The 21,132-nt window shown below is 38.8% G+C and overlaps 1 protein-coding gene across 3 annotated transcripts in view; it reads left to right on the forward strand.

The window, feature by feature from the left end:
- mkx.S (mohawk homeobox S homeolog) overlaps nucleotides 1-21,132 on the forward strand; it is a 97,983-nt gene that overhangs the window by 53,637 nt on the left and 23,214 nt on the right. For all 3 annotated transcript variants that reach the window (XM_018268724.2, XM_018268725.2, NM_001093360.1), the window contains 1 exon segment: nucleotides 847-1,182. In XM_018268724.2, the coding sequence (XP_018124213.1) occupies nucleotides 847-1,182 (336 nt within the window).

A 21,132-nucleotide genomic window follows, 5' to 3' on the forward strand; every position in this document is an offset into this window, starting at 1 on the left:
GAAATTAATCATGTACTAAAAATTCAACTTGCCATCTGAAACTTGCCGAATTGCTGTTTTAGCCAATGGGGGACCTCCTAGAACCTATTTGGAGTCAATTGGTGGACTTTGAAAAATTGCAGGTTTTTTTGGGAAAAACTTTGAATCGAATTCCTTCAATTTGTACGATTAGAATTCGGATGAGTTTGGACCTATTCGATCGAAAAAACTGACCTATTCGACCAAAAAACTACTTGATTTCGGTTGGTCTTTTTGAATTTTGACGTTTTTTCAATTCGGAATTCGATCCTTGAGAAATATGCCCCTTAATCACTGTATTTGGGTCTGCAGCCTTAGAATAGAACTTATTTATTATGGCCTTCACATCAAACATAATATATTATTTATATATTATATAGACTTACAACCCTTATAAATGGATGATGGAAGTTGTATTTCAGAGGTGAAGGGCTATGGGTTTGAACTTTCTCCCATAAGGTCAGTGTTGGACTGGGACACCAGGGGCCCACCCAAAAACCTTAGACCAGGGACCCACCATAAAACCTTAGACCAGGGGCCCACTCTCCGTACTAATATTCCTCATCTCCTCAATCAACCTCTATTCTCCTAGTCTGTTCTCTTTATACTATTATCAATTATTCCAGCTATGTAGCCTCTTTGTTCTAATAGAAATAGTGAATGGCCATGAAATAGGCCAAAAGCAGCATCAGGACCCACTGACACTTGGGCCCACCGGGAGTTTTCCTGGTATTCCGGTGGGCCAGTCCATAACTGCATGGAATTTTCTAGGGCAGCCCTAACTGTTGGCCGACATATCTCCGCTAATATTCCTTTTTTCTCTTTTAGATGGGGAACATGTCCCAAGAAGCCACAATAATGAAGAAGCCTATGACAAGCCTATGCACCATACTGTGATTACCAAAGAAAGCTCGGTCATCAAATCGGGTGTAAGAGCAGAGTCAAGTGCCAGTGAAGATTATGTTTCCCCTCCAAAATACAAGAGCAGTTTGCTGCATCGCTATCTCAATGACTCTTTGCGACACGTCATGGCCAGTAATGCAGCAATGAGAGAAAAAACGAGACAGAGGAACCACTCAGGGTCATTTAGCTCCAATGAGTTTGAAGAAGAGCTTGTATCCCCATCATCTTCAGAAACTGAAGGCAACTTTGTTTACCGAACAGGTAAGAAAAACCTTTTAAGTAAAGGTAACTTTTATAGTGAAGGATAGATATAGACTTGATGACTTTAATACTATAAACCTTAGCAAAGCCAATACACACGTGGTTTAAGAACAAGACAGGTTTGGGGCAGAGAAGTTGGGTATAGCAATGAGTACATGTCAATACATATTAGCCTCAGTTGTACCAGAGGTAAAAGACAGAGGGGAAAATGTACCTTCTCTGAACCTTTATTTTATGGACTTGCACCATTCAGAGGGGATTTGATTACAGGACATAGGACAGATTCAGATGTTGTACACACATTTTTTGGAGAAGATTCCTAACTTTACAGAGAACCCGAACCTTATTGAAATGCTTTATTATATCATTGTACAGGGCAGTTAACTTGCAACCAAACTACTCCATATAGCTTATTAACATTCAGAATCAGGATTCATTCATTAGTAGAGGTCAGATGATTTCACTATCACGTGATAGAATAACGTGATAGCTATAATTGCAGTAGCTCGGGGAACCTGCGTTAGTGTATTAACTATAGAACTTGTTTAATATAAGTTCTCCATCTTGTCCTGGTCACGGCACTTACTTTATATGTCTGCTACTTTATAGTAACAACGAGAAAATTATCCTTATGGTTTTTCAGTGACCCGATACCTACAGAATATACAGTGAGCTCAGGCTAACGGGGAGTCCTGTTGCTAACGTCTGGGTTCAATATTTCTGCTTCATTGCAGAACATTATTATTTGCAATAAATGAGCTGTATTTTTGCCCAGATAAGCTGTGGCAGAAATATGGCACGGTGCTTCTCAGCGGTGAAATCATTAAAGCTTTATTGCTGCTCATTCTGAGCTTACACATAATACGCTTTAGGTGTGGTGACAGTTTTTAACACATCAAGTGAGTCCAATGTTAAATTATATTGCAAACAAAACCATCTGGGGCTCGTTACCCAAGTCTGGACAGTGAGCTCACGAAAACATGTGTGAAAATATTGATACGTTTCGGAGTGCACAGCATCCATACAATTGCTGTTTCTGAGATCATTATCACCGGTGGAGATGAGAACAAGCAGAGACCTGCACAGAGCCTTCCCATTACTAATCATAACATTGGGCCTATGCTCCAAGTCATGCTGGTGGGGTGGAGGGACTTCAGCTTTGTTGAGCTTTGTTGAGGAGCCATTCCAAACAATTCTGGGTGAGGCACTGCGAGAGCGATTGGGGTCCCCATATTCATTTCTCCCCCTTTTAACATACAATTTACTTGTCCTCATTTAAACTCATTTTACATCATTTTTACATCAGATTGTTCTGCCTGTGATGGTGCACGATCGTCAGTTCACCCAACAGAAGTAGTTACGATGGGGCTTACACAACATCAGCTACAAATCCAAGGAAATTAGATTGAAAAAGATGTGTCGCTTTAGGCCTTCCTTCCAAGAATGGGCCCCTCATCCTAAAGGAGAACTAAAGCTTATCTAAAGAAGTAGCTAGAAATGTTGTACATTATGTTTTGGGCTTCTGTACCAGCCCAAGGCAACCACAGCCCTTTAGCAGTAACGATCTGTGTCTCCAAATTAGAGTCCTGTAGCGGGTCAAGTTCCTGCCAAAAAAGCTGGGTAGGATTTTCAGGTGCAGGTATAGATGTGGGTTACAGGTCTGCGGGTTGCGGGTCTCATCTAAATTTCTTATCTTATAGTATATTGTCTATATTTTAGTCCTATTAAAAAATTTCAAAACTTTTTTCTGGCCCGCCCACTTATGATGATGTCACTTCCGGTTTGCAGCAACATCACTTCCTGTTTGATGGTGGTCAGCGGGTTGCGGGTAAGGTTGTGGATAAGGCAGTTGCGGGTCTGGATCGGGTAGCAGATCATAGTGGGTAAATATGTGGGTGGCAGTTCGGGTCGCGGGCTGTGGGTTGTGGGTTTGGGTCGCGTCCAGGTCTTAGCAATTGGTTTCACGCAGGACTCTACTCCAAAGATGCCCCAGTAGCTCCCCATCTTCTTTTCTGCTGATTCACTGCACATGCTCTGTGCTGCTGTCACTTACTGAGCTTAGGGACCCACTCACAATATACAGTACACATAGAATAGAAATGTCACAATATAAGGCTGATTAGTAATTAATACAGATAATTACTACATGGCAGCACAGAAACCAGTGCAATTAGCATCAGAATTTAATAATCAGCCCTGTAGCATCAGCTTATATTACAGACCAAGCTCATTTTCTGCTGGATAATTAGTGACGAGCCCTAAGCTTAGCTTCTCAACAGCTGCTCAGAGCCCACTGAGCATGTGAGTGTCACAGACACTTTCCAAGATGGTGACCCCCTGTGACAAGTTTGAAGTCCTGGATCATTGCTGCTATTGAGATGCTAAAACTTTAGGCTGGTGCAATAAGTTCAGTATATAAAATATGGCATTTTTAACCATATTAATTTTGAGGGTTTAGTTCTCCTTTAAGCTATAATCATTACAATTAGACAGATATACTCCCCCAGATTCATACCCCCAAAGCACCTCATTTACATTTGACAGCATAAATTCTCAATCTGCAATATATTTCCATCCAAATCTTCCCATTTCTCTATATCCACTAATTATATATAAAGGGTAAACAATGATTAAAACACAGATTACTATATTTTACATTAAAACCAAAAGGTGAACGATTCACACATTTATTTTTAAAGTAACATTTGTACCTTTCATCACCTCTGCATGTTCAATGATTTACCTAGATGAAATCACAGTGGCCTATTTATCAAAATTGGAATTTGTGCAGTTGTAGAGGTTTTTTTTCGAGAGGTTGTTTTTCACAACTAAACACACATTTCAAAAAGCATGAATATCTACATTAAAGATTCAAATTGAAAAAGCAGGAACAAATAAATACGAGGAATGAATCGGAGTAAGAAAACCTCAACATCAAAAAACCCAGAAATCCTTTAAAAGCTCAAAGGGAAGAAAGATTTTACAATGTGCAAAGGATAGCTCCCATTAACTTCTACATGACCTTGCCAGCTTTTACTTGGAGAAGTTTTGTATTACAGTTGTTTGTGGTTTTTACAATTCGTAAATATAACATTTTTTTGTGGTTTAGATTAATTAGTTAAGAATTTCAGCTCTAAAAAAGTTTTCGGGGAAAATATAAATGTTGTTCATAGTGGTCAGGCTGATTATGCGGTTTTGCCAGAAAACGGATCATATGCCTATGCAGACCCCTCCGCTGAGGATCACATCGATGGCCTTTATCTGATGGGATTTTTATAACTGCCCAATTGATATGGGCTTGATAAAGGATCATTTGTATCCGAAACGTCGCTATGCTATGTTGAAATAAAAGCGGTTTTAATGGAAAAACCTGGAGTGCTGCAATCTATATACATTTCAATTGATATGGGCCCAATACCTGCCAGATATCCGTTGGACAAGATGAGCAAATGAGCAGCTGATTCAGTCTGAGTCAGTAGCTAATATTGGCCCATGTGTCAACAACTTTAATTAAAAATAGTATGCATTGTACTATTAAAGGGCCAGCGTTAGTGATCGGCGAATAAATACGCCAGGCGCGAATTCGATGCTAATTTCCATGTTTCGCCGCCAGCGAATACATTTGCAAAACTTGCGGCGAAAATTTGCTGGCATCAAAAACATTATTCGGACTCCCATTGACTTTAATGTGGGCGTCAAAACTGAAGCAGGTGTCAAAACTGATGCGTGCGTCAAAATTCACATCTTGTGACATTTCTTTTGCCGTTTTGTGAATTTCTTGGGAAATTCGCACATTTTCCAGCGGAACGGGACAAAGTCGCCCATCACTGCCCACAGTACTATAATAGTTATTCTGAATACTTGCACAACTGCACTTTTCCTAGTATGCCTGTCATAGTTTTATGGTATTTCTCTATGAGTAAAGTTAAAGTGATACTGCTGACACTAAAAAACTACTTTTTTTTAAAAAATGAATGTACATTAAAAGCTACGTATAGGTCATGCTGGTTGCTTTTTGCTGAGAGGTTTGTTTTTGTAAATAATTGTTAGTTAAAATTCCTAAACCTGACTGTTTTGCCAACCTGACTGTCCCATCTCAGTCTGTCAGTTGGGGGCAGATTTATCAAGGGTCGAAGTGAATTCGAGGGAATTTTCGAAGTTAAAAAATTTGAGATTCGAATTAATTTTTTGAATACTTCGACCATCGAATAGGACACTACGACTTCGAATTTACTTCGACTTTGATTTGAAGTAAAAATCGTTCGACTATTCGACCATTCAATAATCAAAGTACTGTCTCTTTAAAAAAACTTCAACTTCAATACTTCGCCAACTTAAATCTGCCGAAGTGCTGTGTTAGCCTATGGGGACCTTCCAGAGCAATTTTCAAAGTTTTTTATATTCAAAGTAAAATTGTACGATAAAATCGTTTGAATCGTACGATTCGAAGTGCGATCGGAGTACTATCATACGATCGTATTACTCAGACTCCTCCGACTTCGAATTCAAATGTCGGAGGATTCTATTGGATGGTCGAATTTCGAAGTATTTTCCACTTCGAAATTCGACCCTTGATAAATCTGCCCCTTAAAGTTTCTAATGCAAACAGACTCCTGCATAAATATAGCAGCCCCCTCATACAGGAACATGGGGCATCAGACAGGTAATGTAAAAGCATTGTGCAAATACTTTATGGCAAAATTATAACATGCAAAGTCAATTTTATGGTACAGGATAGATGTAAAAAAAAGGTTTAATTTCTGGTGTCGGTATCTCTTTAAGTTTAGCTGCTGCTGGTGTACTCCAGACTTGCTGGGTTCAAGTCCTGCTATGTGGCCTATAATTTGGACAGGGTTCATATAACAATTACAAAAATATAAAAACATTGCTGTATTAGCTTCTCAATCTTTGTTTCAAGAATTTCTAGGCCATAAGACTTGTTCATCCCAAATCAATCTGACCTCCAAGGTAGTGATGGGCGAATTTATTCGCCAGGCACGAATTGGTGGTGAATTTGCGTGATTCGCCGCCGGCGAATAAATTTGCGAAACGGCCGCGAAATTTCGCAGGCGAAAATTCAACGGCTTCAAACGAGACGCCGGCGCAAATTCGCCCATCACTACTCCAAGGTCAAAATAAGCATTCCAAATAAGCATTCTACTCAAATCTGTCTCTAAATGAGCATCAGGCTGGTCCTTTCCAAAGCAATTTTATCATAGTGTGGCTTGCACCAAAGATTGAGAACACTGTAAGGGCAGAGACAGACGGTCAGATTCGGGCAGATTAGTCGCCTGGCGAAACTGCCTTCTCCTACCTTCCCGCCGGCTAGAATCTAAATCGCTGGCGGGATGGCACTTGGAGCGCTTTGTTTACAATAGTCAGCCAAAGTTTCCTTGTGAGGCAACTTCGGGAGACTTCAGAAAATGAATTGTTCCAAGTGCCATTCTGCTGGCGATTTACATTCTAGCCGGCGGGAACGCAGGGGAGGCAGTTCGGGGAGATTAGTTGCTCCGAAGAGGAAGAGATTTGTTGCTGTGTGACTAATCTCCCCGAATCTGAGGGTGTGTCTCTGCCCTTATGGAGTCTTTGGCAAGCAATGGCAAACTATTTCTTTAATGGTTAGATGCAAGTGCAAGAGCTAAGGTTCTTCTTGGTGGCACAAGCAGGCAGATGTAGAGGTCCCCATACAACCTTGTAGCCACAGGTGCTCCTTGCTTTGCTGCCCATGCCCGACCCCTCCTATTAATGGCAAGGACAGACCAAGTCATTCTATGAGCACAAAGAGTTCCGACTCCAGGGTGGAAATGTGCACCTGCTTTCTGCACCTTGCCATTGCTTAAATGAGCCCTGTATTCAGTACATACAGGGCTCATTTAATAGAAAATGTATATTTCCAGTAAACAAATACAAAGGCTGAGATATGAATTTAGGACTGTTGCCACAGACGTATGAAAACACAAAGGGCGCTTGAAATCGAACAACCCATTAGGTCCAAAAAGGAAACGCTTGAAACAAGATCCTCCAACAATTCAAAGGAATGAAAACAAAAGCAAGAGGTTTGGGATCGTGATATTTATTTTCCTTTGCCAAGAAAACCCTTGGTAGCAACAGAGGGGCTGTCGTCGGCTATTATTTGTGACATCACTCAGTTCTGCTGTAACGTCAGATTGTTTATCTTTTACTTAGAAACAGATTAATGAAGCCGTGCTTCCAAAGTAAAGTTTCCTTTTAGATTATATATCAATTGCAGTTTTACGACCGTCTTTTCCCTCGCTTCCCAGCTGTAGTTACCCATTTTATTATGTTCGTTAGGCTGTGGGCAGAGAAGGATTCCATTTTTGTTATTCCCTGGCACACAGTGCACACAGGCATGCAGAAGCCATAAAATAGCAGTTCTTTCTGGATCGTTGTCTCATTTGAGCCTTACCCTTGGAATAATATCTTTGTGTGTTCTTATTACAAGCATGGTTACAAATAGATGCCTTTTTTTTTAAAGTTTAACATTTTGTAAATGCCGTCCGTGGTCAGATTCCAGACAAGCAGAACACAAGCTTTTTTTTTTTCCTTGGGAGAATATCATTATTAAAATGCCAAACAGGTCATTTGACAAAATATGCAGTAATATCCATAACGTGGCCTGGCTTCAGAGTTTTACCTTCTGGTAAACACAAAGTTTTGTTCTGAATAATGACTTAATTGAAAACAAATTATCTATTATTGTGCATCAGTCAGGACCCCAATTATCCACCTGTACTTACATAGTAAAATAGTAAGATAGGTGGGAAAAAGACACATGTCCATCACGTTCAGCCTTTTATGTTTATATAAAACCTGCCGAACTGATAGTAGATCCAGAAGAAGGCAAAAACCCTTCTCTAATTGCTTCCAGTCCCTGGATCAGTATTTTCAATAACCCTGTATTCCCTCACTGGTTAAAAAGCCATCCAACCCCTTCTTAAAGCTATCTAATGTATCAGCCTGTACCACTGATCCAGGGAGAGAATTCCACATCTTCAAAGCTCTCACTGTAAAGAAACCTTTCTGAAGGTTTAGCCGGAACCTCCTTTCTTCTAATTGGAATGGGTGCCCACGTGTCAGCTGGATGGACCTACTGGTTAATAAAGCATTAGTGAGATTATTATATTATCCTCTTACTTGTGGGCCCTTCTGCTCCAAACATGGAAGCAATTCATTTATTGAGTACAGAAGGTCAAATTTATCTTATGAAAATCTCTACAGAACCTTTTGGGGAAATCTGGAACTAAAATAAGTTATTCTAATGAATTCCATCGAATGTGGTCCAGTGTGTAATGGTTCAGCTTGTCTTTCAACATTGGCCTTAATATTATACTATATAGAAAGGAATATAATTGATATTCTCTATATGTATGCCCTGATTCCATATCAGTGATCCTCAACCAGTGGCTCAGGAATAACATGTTACTCACCAACTTCTTGGATGTTACTCCCAGTGGCCTCAAAGCAGGTGCTTATTTTTGAATTCCAGGCTTGGAGGCAAGTTTTGGTTGTATAAAAACCAGATGTACTGCCAAACAGAGTCTCCTGTAGGCTACCAATCCACACAGGGCCTACCAAATAGCCAATCAAAGTCTGTATTTGTGCCCTTTATACGTTTCCATGCTTGTGTTGCTCCCCAACTCTTTTTACAATTGATTGTGGTTCATGGGTAAGAAAGGTTAGGGATATTTGTTCTATATTATCTAAATAAGCTTATTTGAATGGAAAGGGCTCATTTATCAAGGCAACATTCAAATTTAGCTTTTATTGTTTATTCTGCATCTACCCGAAAAAGCCCATCATTTATTAGTTGCTGTGGGTTACTGCGCAGGTGCAAATTTGCCCAGTGTTAAATGAGCCTCATTTAGAGCAATAGCTTAATGGAATGTGGAGAGTACAAATCAATTCTGAGCTCACATATCTTAGCGTAGACCTTAATTTAGGCTTTACAATAATTACACCATTAGATAAATATTGTACTTACTGCAACAACCTGAGATGAGCCATACGTTTGATGTGTGTTTCTTATCAGCTTATAGCTTTTTTTAAAAAAAACATTTTTTAGCTATTTAGTTCATTAGTAGTCAAAGAGAGGTTCTCAAGAATGGTTGAAATACATTTTTTCCATTGTCTCCTGACAGCCACAGGATCAGATTTTGGACTAGATCGGTGTAGGTTTTAAGAATATCGCTGCTTGACTAATTGAAAAATTACCCACATAAGCACTAAAATATCCTTTAAACCTCTGTGCAGTCAATTGATAAACTTTTATCTTTAGTGCCCTAAGTCAGCTGGAGTTCAGTCTCATAGACCATGACACTTCCATTATTATCACAGACCGTTTTTTGGAGAAACTTAAACCCCATTGCAACAGGGAGTATTAATAAATCTCGATAAACTCACTCTGACAGGTCAATAATATAGCAGTCTAGTGGTACACCTGCAGCCATTGTCTCTTTGTAAAGGCTGAGTTAAGTCCTCCAGACAAGTTAGTCTGGGATGTGATGATACATTCGGGCCCAAGTGTCAGATTTACTCGCAGTTTCATGACTCCAGGAAGCATTAAAATAGCCAGTGACATACAGTCTGAGATTTTTCTCTTCCACGAGCTTTATAAAAAAACAGTGTGCGATGAGTTTGTTTCAAGATTCTTTTTGTTCGTTTTGATCTATCTTTCAGGCCACATTATTTTCAAGCATTATGTTAACTTTTTTAAATAAAGTGAATGGTCAATACAGGTCACAGACATGCATGGAATACATTGGTTGAATATCTTTCAAGTGTAACTTCGCATTTAAGGGGAAATAAACCTGGGACAAATTTTCTGTTTTGCCTAAACATATGTGTCCCTCTACGTTTCTCCCTACCTTTACCTTCTCTCAATTATTTAAAACTCAGTGAGAGAATAAATCAGTGTTGGACAGTGGTCCCCCTAGGGCCCACCAGAGAACCTGAGATCTTACAGCAATTAGTTGTAGACAGTGTTGAGTTTAACTGAAGCAATTTTTCGTGGCTGGGGCCATCCAGGAGAACCCTGCAACGACTTGTGTTTAAGCTTGTCCGGAATGTGGGACATATTAGGGCACATCTCGATTCAACTGGTCATGAATGATCAATTATATCTAGCTTTTCTTTTTTGCGACGCAGCGCCACTTTTCAGGTCTCGCCTAAACAGAGACACTTGGATTGTCCATGAAATTGTTCTGATGAAGATCAGTTTAAGTATCATATGTAAAATATAAAACACATATTATTATCATTAGTGATGGTCAAATAAATTCAGCAGGCGCTGAATTTTCACGTTTCTGCTGTGAAAATTCACTGCGTCAAAAAAAATTTGGATGCGCGTCAGAATAGTTGCACGCATAAAAACTGCTGTGCATCAAAATTATTCGGATGCCCATTGACTTTAATGCGTGCGTCAAAATTGGGCCATTACGCGAATTCGCAAATTTTCCAGTGAAACAAACTCGCCCATCCCTAACTATCATGTTAAGGTCTGGGGCATCTACAAATTTATTCCATTAAGCATATTTGTCAGCAAAAAGTATGCTTTCAAGCTGTTTTTGGGTATAACAAAAGAACAATAATGTTTTACCCAGTTATAAGCCTAACAATTTTGTTGCCTGATTAGGTAAAAACCTCACAAAGTTCTAGCTTGTTTCTGTGGTTGACGTCCTTGAAGTTTGACATAGTCATCAATTAAAGTAGATACAAGATCACTTTCATTTTTTATGGCTGCGTTACAAATAGTAAGTGGAATGGATTTCTAAAACTCAGTATTTAGCAAAGGCCAGTGGGAACAGCTACAAAGGATACAAACATGTCTACATTCATGTGTTGACTTTACTCTGGTGCATTTGTTCTCTTGACAGAAGCACATAAACAAGCCTTCCCCACCTGCTACAAAGCATCAGATGGAGAAACTGATTAAATTAGTACAGAACAGTTAAATGAAAACATGAATTGTAGGCGCTTCTGGGAAAGCTTTTTTTTTCCAGACAGGAATTGTCTTTGGCTCAGCTCTATGGGTGGAATGGATGGTGTGGTTTGGAAATGGGTACAGAAGTGGATGTACTGTGTTTGCATTTGTAAGAAGGACTAAAGAATAAAAAAAAAAAGGGGGGTGGAATAAATCCGACAATGGGTGGAGGCAGAACAAGCCCTGGAATAAAATCAGCTGAAGCAGAAAGGTTTACAGAAAGTAAACTGCAGTTGAACTCTTTCTGTGTTGCCTGTTCTTGTACATTAACTAAACCCTGGATCCGTTCACTCTTGTGTGCTTGGGACCTTAGGAAAGTCACTCTACTGTAGATTCAGTCACCAAACTATGGCTGGAACATTGGTTTGGATGGAAGTCACTGTTCAAGAACTATGTTTGATTTAGACAAATACATTCCAAAGAATCTCTCAAACCAATGTGTATGGCTTTCTGTCATACGCTGGACCTTCCATGATACACAGAATAGCCCTTTTAATGGAGGTGAGAGAGAAATTTTGCCCTGGGTCCCAGCATCATGGGGCAGGGGGATCACAGTTTGTAAAAGTACAGAGGACAACTTAAATTGCTTTACAGTTGTTAGCGTTGGTGCTTAGTAAATGATAATTTATACATCAAGGATGCCCAACCTTGAGCTTTCAAGAGTTTAAGGAGAACTAAACCCTAAAAATGAACATGGCTAAAAATGCCATAAATGCCTAAAGTTTCAGCTTGTCAATAGCAGCAATGATCCAGGACTTCAAACTTGTCACAGGGGGTCACCATCTTGGAAAGTGTCTGTGACACTCACATGCTCAGTGGGATCTGAGCAGCTGTTGAGAAGCTAAGCTTAGGGCTCGTCACTAATTATCCAGCAGAAAATGAGCTTCCCCTGTAATATAAGCTGATGCTACAGGGCTGATTATAAATTCTGATGCTAATTGCACTGGTTTCTGTGCTGCCATGTAGTAATTATCTGTATTAATTACTAATCAGCCTTATATTGTGACATTTCTAGTCTATGTGTATTGTATATTGTGAGTGGGTCCCTAAGCTTCTTAACTAAAGAAGTAGCTAGAAATGTTGTACATTATGTTTTGGACTTCTGTACCAGCCCAAGGCAACAGTCCTTTAGCAGTAAAGATCTGTGTCTCCAAAGATGCCCCAGTAGCTCCCCATCTTCTTTTCTGCTGATTCACTGCACATGCTCTGTGCTGCTGTCACTTACTGAGCTTAGGGACCCACTCACAATATACAGTACATATAGAATAGAAATGTCACAATATAAGGCTGGTTAGTTCTTAATACAGATAATTACTACTGTCAGCTCAGTGCAACCAGCACCAGAATTACAGACACATCTCATTTGCTGCTTGAAAGTTGGCACCAACCCCTAAGCTTAGCTTCTCAACAGCTGCTCAGAGCCCACTGAGCATGTGAGTGTCACAGACACTTTCCAAGATGGTGACCCCCTGTGACAAGTTTGAAGTCCTGGATCATTGCTGCTACTGACAAGCTGAAACTTTAGGCTGGTGCAATAAGTTCAGTATGTTAAAAATGGCATTTTAACCATATTCATTTTTTAGGGTTTAGTTCTCTTTTAAAGCCTCTAAATATATAGAATGATGAAGGGAAATTATTAGCTTATTGAATCCACCCATAGTCTCTCCAGCTGACAGATCATGCCAAAAAATCTGTGTGTGCTAATGAGAGCAAGCTAATAGGAGCCTTTTCATGCTCTTCAGTCCTTATTATTACCAGAAGCCAACTGTGCTCTATTGTTTTTAAAAATGCCAGGACTGGCACACTTTTAAAGCTATTCAGACCTCTTACTTTGTTTTCCTAATAGAATCATCTTCAGGAATGTGAGTAGCAAATTAAAATAGGCTTTGACTTTGTATACAGAGAGGCCTTCAGGAATCATTAGAGGGAATCGAACATTCATTTATAAATCCTATTTTCCACGAAACACCTCCTTAAATCTGCGGCATCTACTGTTCTCATGTGGTGTCAGTTTGCTTCGGGTCTTTCATTGTTGCATTTTTTGGCATCAAGTTCTGTGGTCCTCCATAGCCTAAAATGTCTTACTCTCAATAAATTTCTTTAGAACTTTACATACTGTGTATACTATCGGGTTCTGTTACTACCAAGTGTTAAAAACCAGCACAAGTCTCCATTTTTTTTACCCACAATGAAAAATTGTTTCCAGAATTCCAGATTTCCACTGCACATTTTTGCATCAGACTCAGAAAGCCCAAAGATCCATCAATTGAGGGAAATCAATGTCTGACCTATGTGTGCTACCAGTGTGGCTTCCCCAGTTTGTTAACCAACCAGAATCTGTCTCCAACACCCACCTATTGAGGGATATTGGGGTCTTAACTCCTACTGGGGGTAGTAATACCCATGAGTCAGGACTTGGTAAGAAGTGCTGTACTGAAGGAACATGGAAGTTCCGCTGGTATTGGAGGCTGTCTCTTTACAGTGGTGGACTTTATGGCTGTCGGAATTGGTTCAGTAGCCTCATGCCATAACACTAATATTTTCCAGGGTTTCCTTGTCCTTTAGCAAAAAAGGGAAAGCTCACCACTAAATTTAAAACCATTAGGCAGGGGTTGCAACTTAACTCATTATCAGTATATTAAGGACATTAAAGGGCATGTAAAGGCAAAAAATAAAATCACATTTTTACTTTCTTTAATGAAAAAGAAACCTATCTCCAATATACTTCAATTAAAAAATGTACACCGTTTTTATAAGAAACCTGACTGTATGCAGTGAAATTCTTCCTTCATTTACTGCTGTGGATAGGAATTGTCAAACGGTCCCTAACTGCTCATACTTATGAACAGCAGGGGGGGGAGCCCGTGCCTTACTTTCCAGCCATGCAGAACTCAAGCAGCTTTGTTTGTTTCCCTGTTTTGATAATTTATGACAATCCCTAAGCAGCCCAGACCACACTGAGCATGTGTGCAGTCTTGGTCTTGCAAAGATGTTTAACAAAGTTACAAGATGGTGACCCCCTTTGGCCAACTTTGAAAGCATAAATCATTTGTTTGATTAGGCTTGTGGTGCAGTAAGTTCATGTTTATGTTTAGTATACAAAATACATTATATCTAGCCTTATTCTATTTTAGACTTTACTTTCCCTTTAAGACATTTTGTGCATTAAAGGTGGCCATAAACAGGCTGATGTAATCGGCCAACAGACAAAGTTGGCAGCTTATTGATCAGTGTATGGAGCCCTCCAATGGGCTTCTCCCAATTGATATCTGGCAAAATGTAGAACGGCCAGGTTTTAAAAAAATCCTGTTGTATCAAGAACCGCATTGGTTCATCCTCGGTGCGACACCTGTATCCACTACGTTAATACCTGCAGCCGCCCGCCACCCGTGAAGAGGAGTGCGGGGTCAGCTCATCACATATGTTTAGCCCTGTTTTTATTTCATGTTGTTTAATATTATTATGCTTATTAACACTAATTCTAGAAGTTCTGTCTCCCCACCGTTTTCAGTAATGTTCTACTATCTAATTAGCACAGTTACTTATCATTCTGCAAAACATGTGATTGCACTGATTACTAACCTGATATATGATCAGCCTTGGTTTCCATTGAACTTGCTCTACATCTGCTTAAAGAACAGACAAATATATGTAGTGATGGGCGAATAAAATTTCCAGACACAGATTCGCAGCGAATTTCCACGTTTCGCCGCAATCAAATTAATTTGCAAAACTGTGGTGACAATTTGCAGGCGAAAAATCCACTGTGTCAAAAAAATTGAAGCGTGTCAAAATTAGTGGGCCAATTTTATTCGGACGCCCATTGACTTTAATAAATTTGGACCAAATAGTCGTGCGTATAAAAATTGACGCGTGTCAAAATTGACATGCATCAAAATTATTTTGACGCCCATAGACTTTGATGTGTTTTGCAAATTTTTCGCCATTTCGCAAATTTTTCGCCCATCACTACCCTTATGTGATAAATCTTTAGTCGCCAAACAGCCAAAGCAGTGATTTAGCTTTGGTAACTGGGACTGGGATCTCTCAGAAGTTCTTGAACTCAGAAGAAAAAACACTGCTCAAAGATGAATGCACAGAGATTCTTTTTCTCCAATTTAGTCACATTTGCCAAATCCTATATAGTCGGTTGACTATATAAAATTTAACATAATAAACTTTTGAAAACGAAAATGTAAATGATCTCTTTTTCTGCTTCATTGTTCTTTCTCTCACTCTCTGTGTTTTGTTTGGGTTACTCAGGGTTTAGATTTTAACTATATTTAACAGTACAGGTATGGAACCCGTTATCCAGAAAGCTCTGAATTATGGAAAAGCTGTCTCCCATAGACTCCATTTTATCCAAATACTCCAAATTTCTCTGTAATAATAAAACACTTGATCCAAACTAAGATGTAATTAATCCTTATTAGGGATGGGCGAATTTGACCCATTAAAGTCTAAGGGCGTCAAAAAAAAAATGTCGCACGGCGAAAATTTTTTGCAAAAAACGTTTTTGACATTTTACGAATTTTTGGTGAAGCAAAAGGGGTCAGATTCGTCTATCACTAGTTTTAAGTCCTGAAAATGCCATGCCTTTTGGAGTGAGGGTATTTAAGGACGTTTGATTGCTTCCTAATTAATTAGCTTGATAAAGCTCTGAGAGGGAGGCGAAACACATGGCAGAGGCATTTTATTATTATCAGTATCCTTTATATTCTTTCTCGCTCAGTCATTTCCATTTCTGGGCTGATCATTTGATTGTACATAATTTTGCAATCAACACCTGTTTTGAGGAGATCTTACTCGTAGGGTCCACGTCGCATGCTGCAGCCACATAAAGTTGACCTGTACACTAACGCTGTTTTGGTTGTGTGTGTATTGGAGTACTGCATTAATCCATCCCAGTAGGGGGAAATTTGCACACTTTAGCAGTACAAATACTTATTGGTAGGCCCTGGCAATTTGACTGGAATTGACTTACTAAGCCCTACTTGCATTCATTAATAAACCCTGTTGTGTGTAATATCTGTATATTGTGCCCCCCTTCTTCACTCTCCATGGTGTCCCTCTCTATTAACTCCTATTTTTATCTTAAAAGTGTGTCTCTCTCTTTTATGGGGTCAATACTGTTTACTCTGAACTCTGAAAGGAGCATTATGGAAAACCGAAGGCATCAGAAATGCAGACATGACCAGGTCTGAATACACCATTGTTGAGCTCTACAGGATAGTCAGTGCTTAAAGGGAATTCTGAGTCTCCAAGCTCTATTTTTAGTAGATGTTCAGTAGAAGCTCAGGCTGGTTTAGTTTCTGAACTCCTCCATTTTCATCTGTTTAGTAGGTGAGGGTTCCCCTAAGCCGGAGTGCCTAGGCTTCATCGATTTAGAGAAGTTACGATGGTCTACCACCTTAAATGTTTTACTGCCATAGAAATGTTCATTATAAAAGCCTCAGAGATAGCATTGTTTAAGCATTTCAGTTGTTCTGACACATGACAGACACAATCTTTGACTATAGAGTTAAATAGACCAATAAGAAGGGCTTACCAGATATTTCAGTGTATACTGCCACATACCCTGTCTATCTGTTGACCCCTGAGGGACAGGGACCTTCCCTTTTTTCAACATGGCGTACAACGTAGAGCTTGAGCAATGTTAAAGACCTGTTTTGACTGCTGAAACCAATTGATTTTTACAACTGAAGACCTTTGAAAGACATAAATGAAAGTGCTTGATAATTGCCCTTATTCAGCAGCTGAAATGACGTCTGTAGAGTTTCTTAGAAACCAGGTTGAGTTCTAATATAAAGAGCAAAACGAAAGCTTTGAATTCTGATTTTACATGATTGTGGTTAAGTGTTTCTGTTTACCGTCTCGTATCCGTTTGCCCTTTCCTCAAAAGAATATGAGTGTTTATTTTCATTTCTCTTCTGCGTTCTATAGCCGAACGCCCTGTCTGGGCCCAGAGTGCTACATTGTTAAATACACTGGCTTGTAGGGAATTATAGAATGAAATTGCATCTTTGTTGTCCCCTGGTGGATGCTAAATGTGACGCATTTTATCAAGTCTTAATGCCTATACATGCGGTGTGTAATTTAAAAGGCATGTAAAGGCAAAAACATAAAATCCAATTTTTACTTTCTTTAATGAAAAAGAAACCTATCACCAATATTCTTTAATTAAAAAATGTGTTCCGTTTTTATAAGAAACCTGACTGTATGCAGTGAAATTCTCCCTTCATTTACTGCTGTGGATAGGAATTGTCAGACGGTCAGCTTTGTTTATGACGATCCCTAAGCAGCCCAGACCACACTGAGCATGTGCACATGTGTCTTAGTCTTGCAAAGATGTTTAACAAAGTTACAAGATGGTGACCCCCTGTAGCCAACTTTGAAAGCATAAATCATTTCTTTGATTATGCTTGTGGTGCAGTAAGTTCATGTTTATTTTTAGTATACAAAATACAGCATTTCTAGCCTTATTCTATTTTAGACTTTACATGCCCTTTAAGGAACAGGGTTGGGTGTGGAAGATTTAAAGGAATATTAAATATTTGTTTTAGGAATGTTTTTCCTTATGTGTAATGAACAGAATGCATACACGTTGCATACCAAATGTTCCATAATCCTGTTTCTTGTTTGTATGACCTTCTAAAAACCTACCCTCAGTCTGAAAGTTAATTTACAAGAAACCAGGATGTAGGTGTGGCCTTGTAACTATAGGGTGGTCACCTGACATCACTGTGAGCATGACCTGCTTAAAATGATAGGAATAATCCACTATGTTAGCTCATGTACAAGGGTTTATAATAGGCTGGCAGGGCCCACCGGGGTTTTTCCCGGTGTCCCACTGACACTGAGCACGTGCACATCAAATGTTTGCCTGCAAATTGTTCAAAATCATCAGAAATCAGGAGGAATGCATAAAAGTGATGGGAGAATACAGCATCAAATCTAGGAACTCCAGATAAAATAGGAGGAGTTGACAGCTCTGAATTTATACAAGGGTAATACTGGTGGTGAAGGTATTTAACTCCATTGGTTATTTACTGCCAGGGCCAAAAACTTTTATGAAAACCCCATACCATCACATACTGTATCCAAGATTTAGGGCAAAAAACTAAATTATAGTAACATGGACACACTACACAATATGTGACTAATAAAGACTAGTTCCTTCCATTGCATTTAGAACAATATGGGGTGTATTTATCAAAGAGTGAAGTTAGAGATCACCACAGTCCTCTAGAGTGAAATACTGACCATTTGATAAATACGCCTTTAAAAATCCCATAGAAATGAATGGAGAGTGGTGGAATTTTACTCTAGTGGACTGTGGTGATCTCTAACTTCACTCTTTGATAAATATACCCCTTTATGTTCCTATTGGTATATTTGTCTTACCACCAATTTGAACAGCTAGACACTGGGCACAATGAGGGCTCACCTTCTTCTACAAAACAAATATATGCCATTCAGTGCTCCATCTATTGGTGATTTCTGGCATATCTATAGGACTTAAATTATGAAGGGATATAGAATCCAATTCCTGGATACTGATTGGCCCCGACTCCACCTGTGCCTGAGAATACTGAATAATGCTGACATGGCAAGAGTTTAGTGATTAGTGTAATAACCATTGTGACTAGGAGAGGAGCCAAACAGAAAGGCGAATCATTAAAAATAATTAAAAACCATAAAAAGACCAACTGAAAATGACTTGTACATTATAATAACTATTCAATTTCAGGCCAATGTCCCCTTTAGTTAGGCTTCTACACTGTGAACTCTTTTATCCTTATGGCACAATTACATTAACAATGCGTAACAAGTCGAGCTTTAAATTTACCAATTAACCTATATTTTAAAGACCTTTAATGAACAAAAATTGCAGACATTGAATCCCAGTTGGCCAGCTAATGTAACTGTAAATGTACCCATGTAATCCCGGTGTAACAAGGGCAGGGAACACTAAATCAATCCATAAAATGCTCAAGATTTCATTTCAGTTAGCAAGCTCAGTAATTTGTGATCCCCAAAATGCCTTCATCCCCCCTTATTGAGCGGCACTTTCACACATTAAATCTGTAGATACGACCAACGAGTAGAACACTAAGATATGCCTTATTTCAAAGTGTAAAGAGCACTTTATACTTGGTGATAAACGGCCCACCATGGATATTTAACTTATTACCACACTCCATTGAATCATGTTTTTGATTTTGAAAGTTTAAAAGCTGCAATTTTCAGCCTTAAAAAAAAGCGAAGTATGATTTGCTTTAAGAAAAATGTTCTATAGTTATAGTAATAGTGGAACTTGGCAGAAGAATAGCTAATAAATGTTGGTCTCGGAACACGTGACTGGAAAGTATAGGATGTTTTACTGTGTTCGGCACGCCAAACGACACCGTTCTCTCTTTCCAGTGGAAAACTTTTTTTTTTGTTAACTGAGCCCCTTTGGGATTTTGTTTAAGTGAGAGCAATTAGATAATTCCATTAAATGAGCCAAAATGCTCTCTTTTCATATGCTTTGCTTATTTGCAAACTTAATTATCAGTTAAATGGGTAAGAGGAAATGTGTTTTGCCCTCTAGTCCAAGGTTATATGAATAGCGGTTGGTACGGACGGCAAGGACGAGCAATGAGAAGCCACTGCACTGCATGGGGATCAACACTGCACCATACTGCCCTGAAGCCACTTCCAATAACAGCATATTATCTTAAACTCCAAATTACAAGAAGACATAGACTCCATTTTAATCAAATTTTAATCAATTGTTAGAAATTTCCTTTTTCTCTGTAATAATAAAACAGTAACTTGTACTTGATCCCAACTAAGATATAATTAATCCTTATTGTAGACAAAACAGTCCTATTTGGTTTACTTAAAGGGCATGTAAAGTCTAAAATAGAATAAGGCTAGAAATGCTGTATTTTGTATACTAAATATAAACATGAACTTACTGCACCACAAGCCTAATCAAACAAATGATTTATGCTTTCAAAGTTGGCTACAGGGGGTCACCATCTTGTAACTTTGTTAAACATCTTTGCAAGACTAAGACTGTGCACATGCTCAGTGTGGTCTGGGCTGCTTAGGGATCATCATAAACAAAGCTGCTTGAGTTCTGCATGGCTGGGAAGTAAGGTGGGGGCTCCCCCTGCTGTTCATAAGTATGATTGTTTCCCTGCTCAGCAGTTAGGGACCATCTGACAATTCCTATCCACAGCAGTAAATGAAGGGAGAATTTCACTGCATACAGTCAGGTTTCTTATAAAAACGCTACACATTGTTTAATTAAAGTATATTGGAGATAAGTTTCTTTTTCATTAAAGAAAGTAAAATGGGATTTTATTTTTTTGCCTTTACATGCCCTTTAATGTTTAACGATTTCAAAAAAAATCTACTGGGGAATGTAATTAAAAATTAATTAAAATGTCATTTTTGCGAATGTTTAGTGCAGCTCACAATTTAAAATAATTCACTGGCAAATATTAAATTGCTCATTATCACTAAGTAAAGGTTAGAGTTAACACCTTCTCTGGCGTTTCGTTAAATAATTTGTCGCAAAAAAAACCCTTTGCTATTGCCAATTTTTATTACACACACTGCCCATGTTCTTTGCGAGGAAGTCGCTAATGTCTCAGGTTGGTCACAAGGGAGGCAAACAATGAAAATCTTGTTTGCTAACTTTCAAAAAGGTGTTTGTGAACATGTTTTTTTTCGCTAATGAAACATATTACATTCCCCCATTAATGTATGAAAATGCAAATTACATCATATCATTTTGCAATCTTATAATTAAATCTAATAAAAAAACTCCACTTCTCTTTGGAGTCATTAGTTATTTACAATATGTTTTATTTAATAACACAAAGTTATTATACAGACGGCTGTCTTTTTCAATTTTACACATAGGGGCAGATTTATCAAGGGTCGGATTTCAAAGT

Source organism: Xenopus laevis, chromosome 6S (assembly GCF_017654675.1).
Source record: "Xenopus laevis strain J_2021 chromosome 6S, Xenopus_laevis_v10.1, whole genome shotgun sequence".
In the NCBI taxonomy this organism is placed as follows: domain Eukaryota; kingdom Metazoa; phylum Chordata; class Amphibia; order Anura; family Pipidae; genus Xenopus; species Xenopus laevis.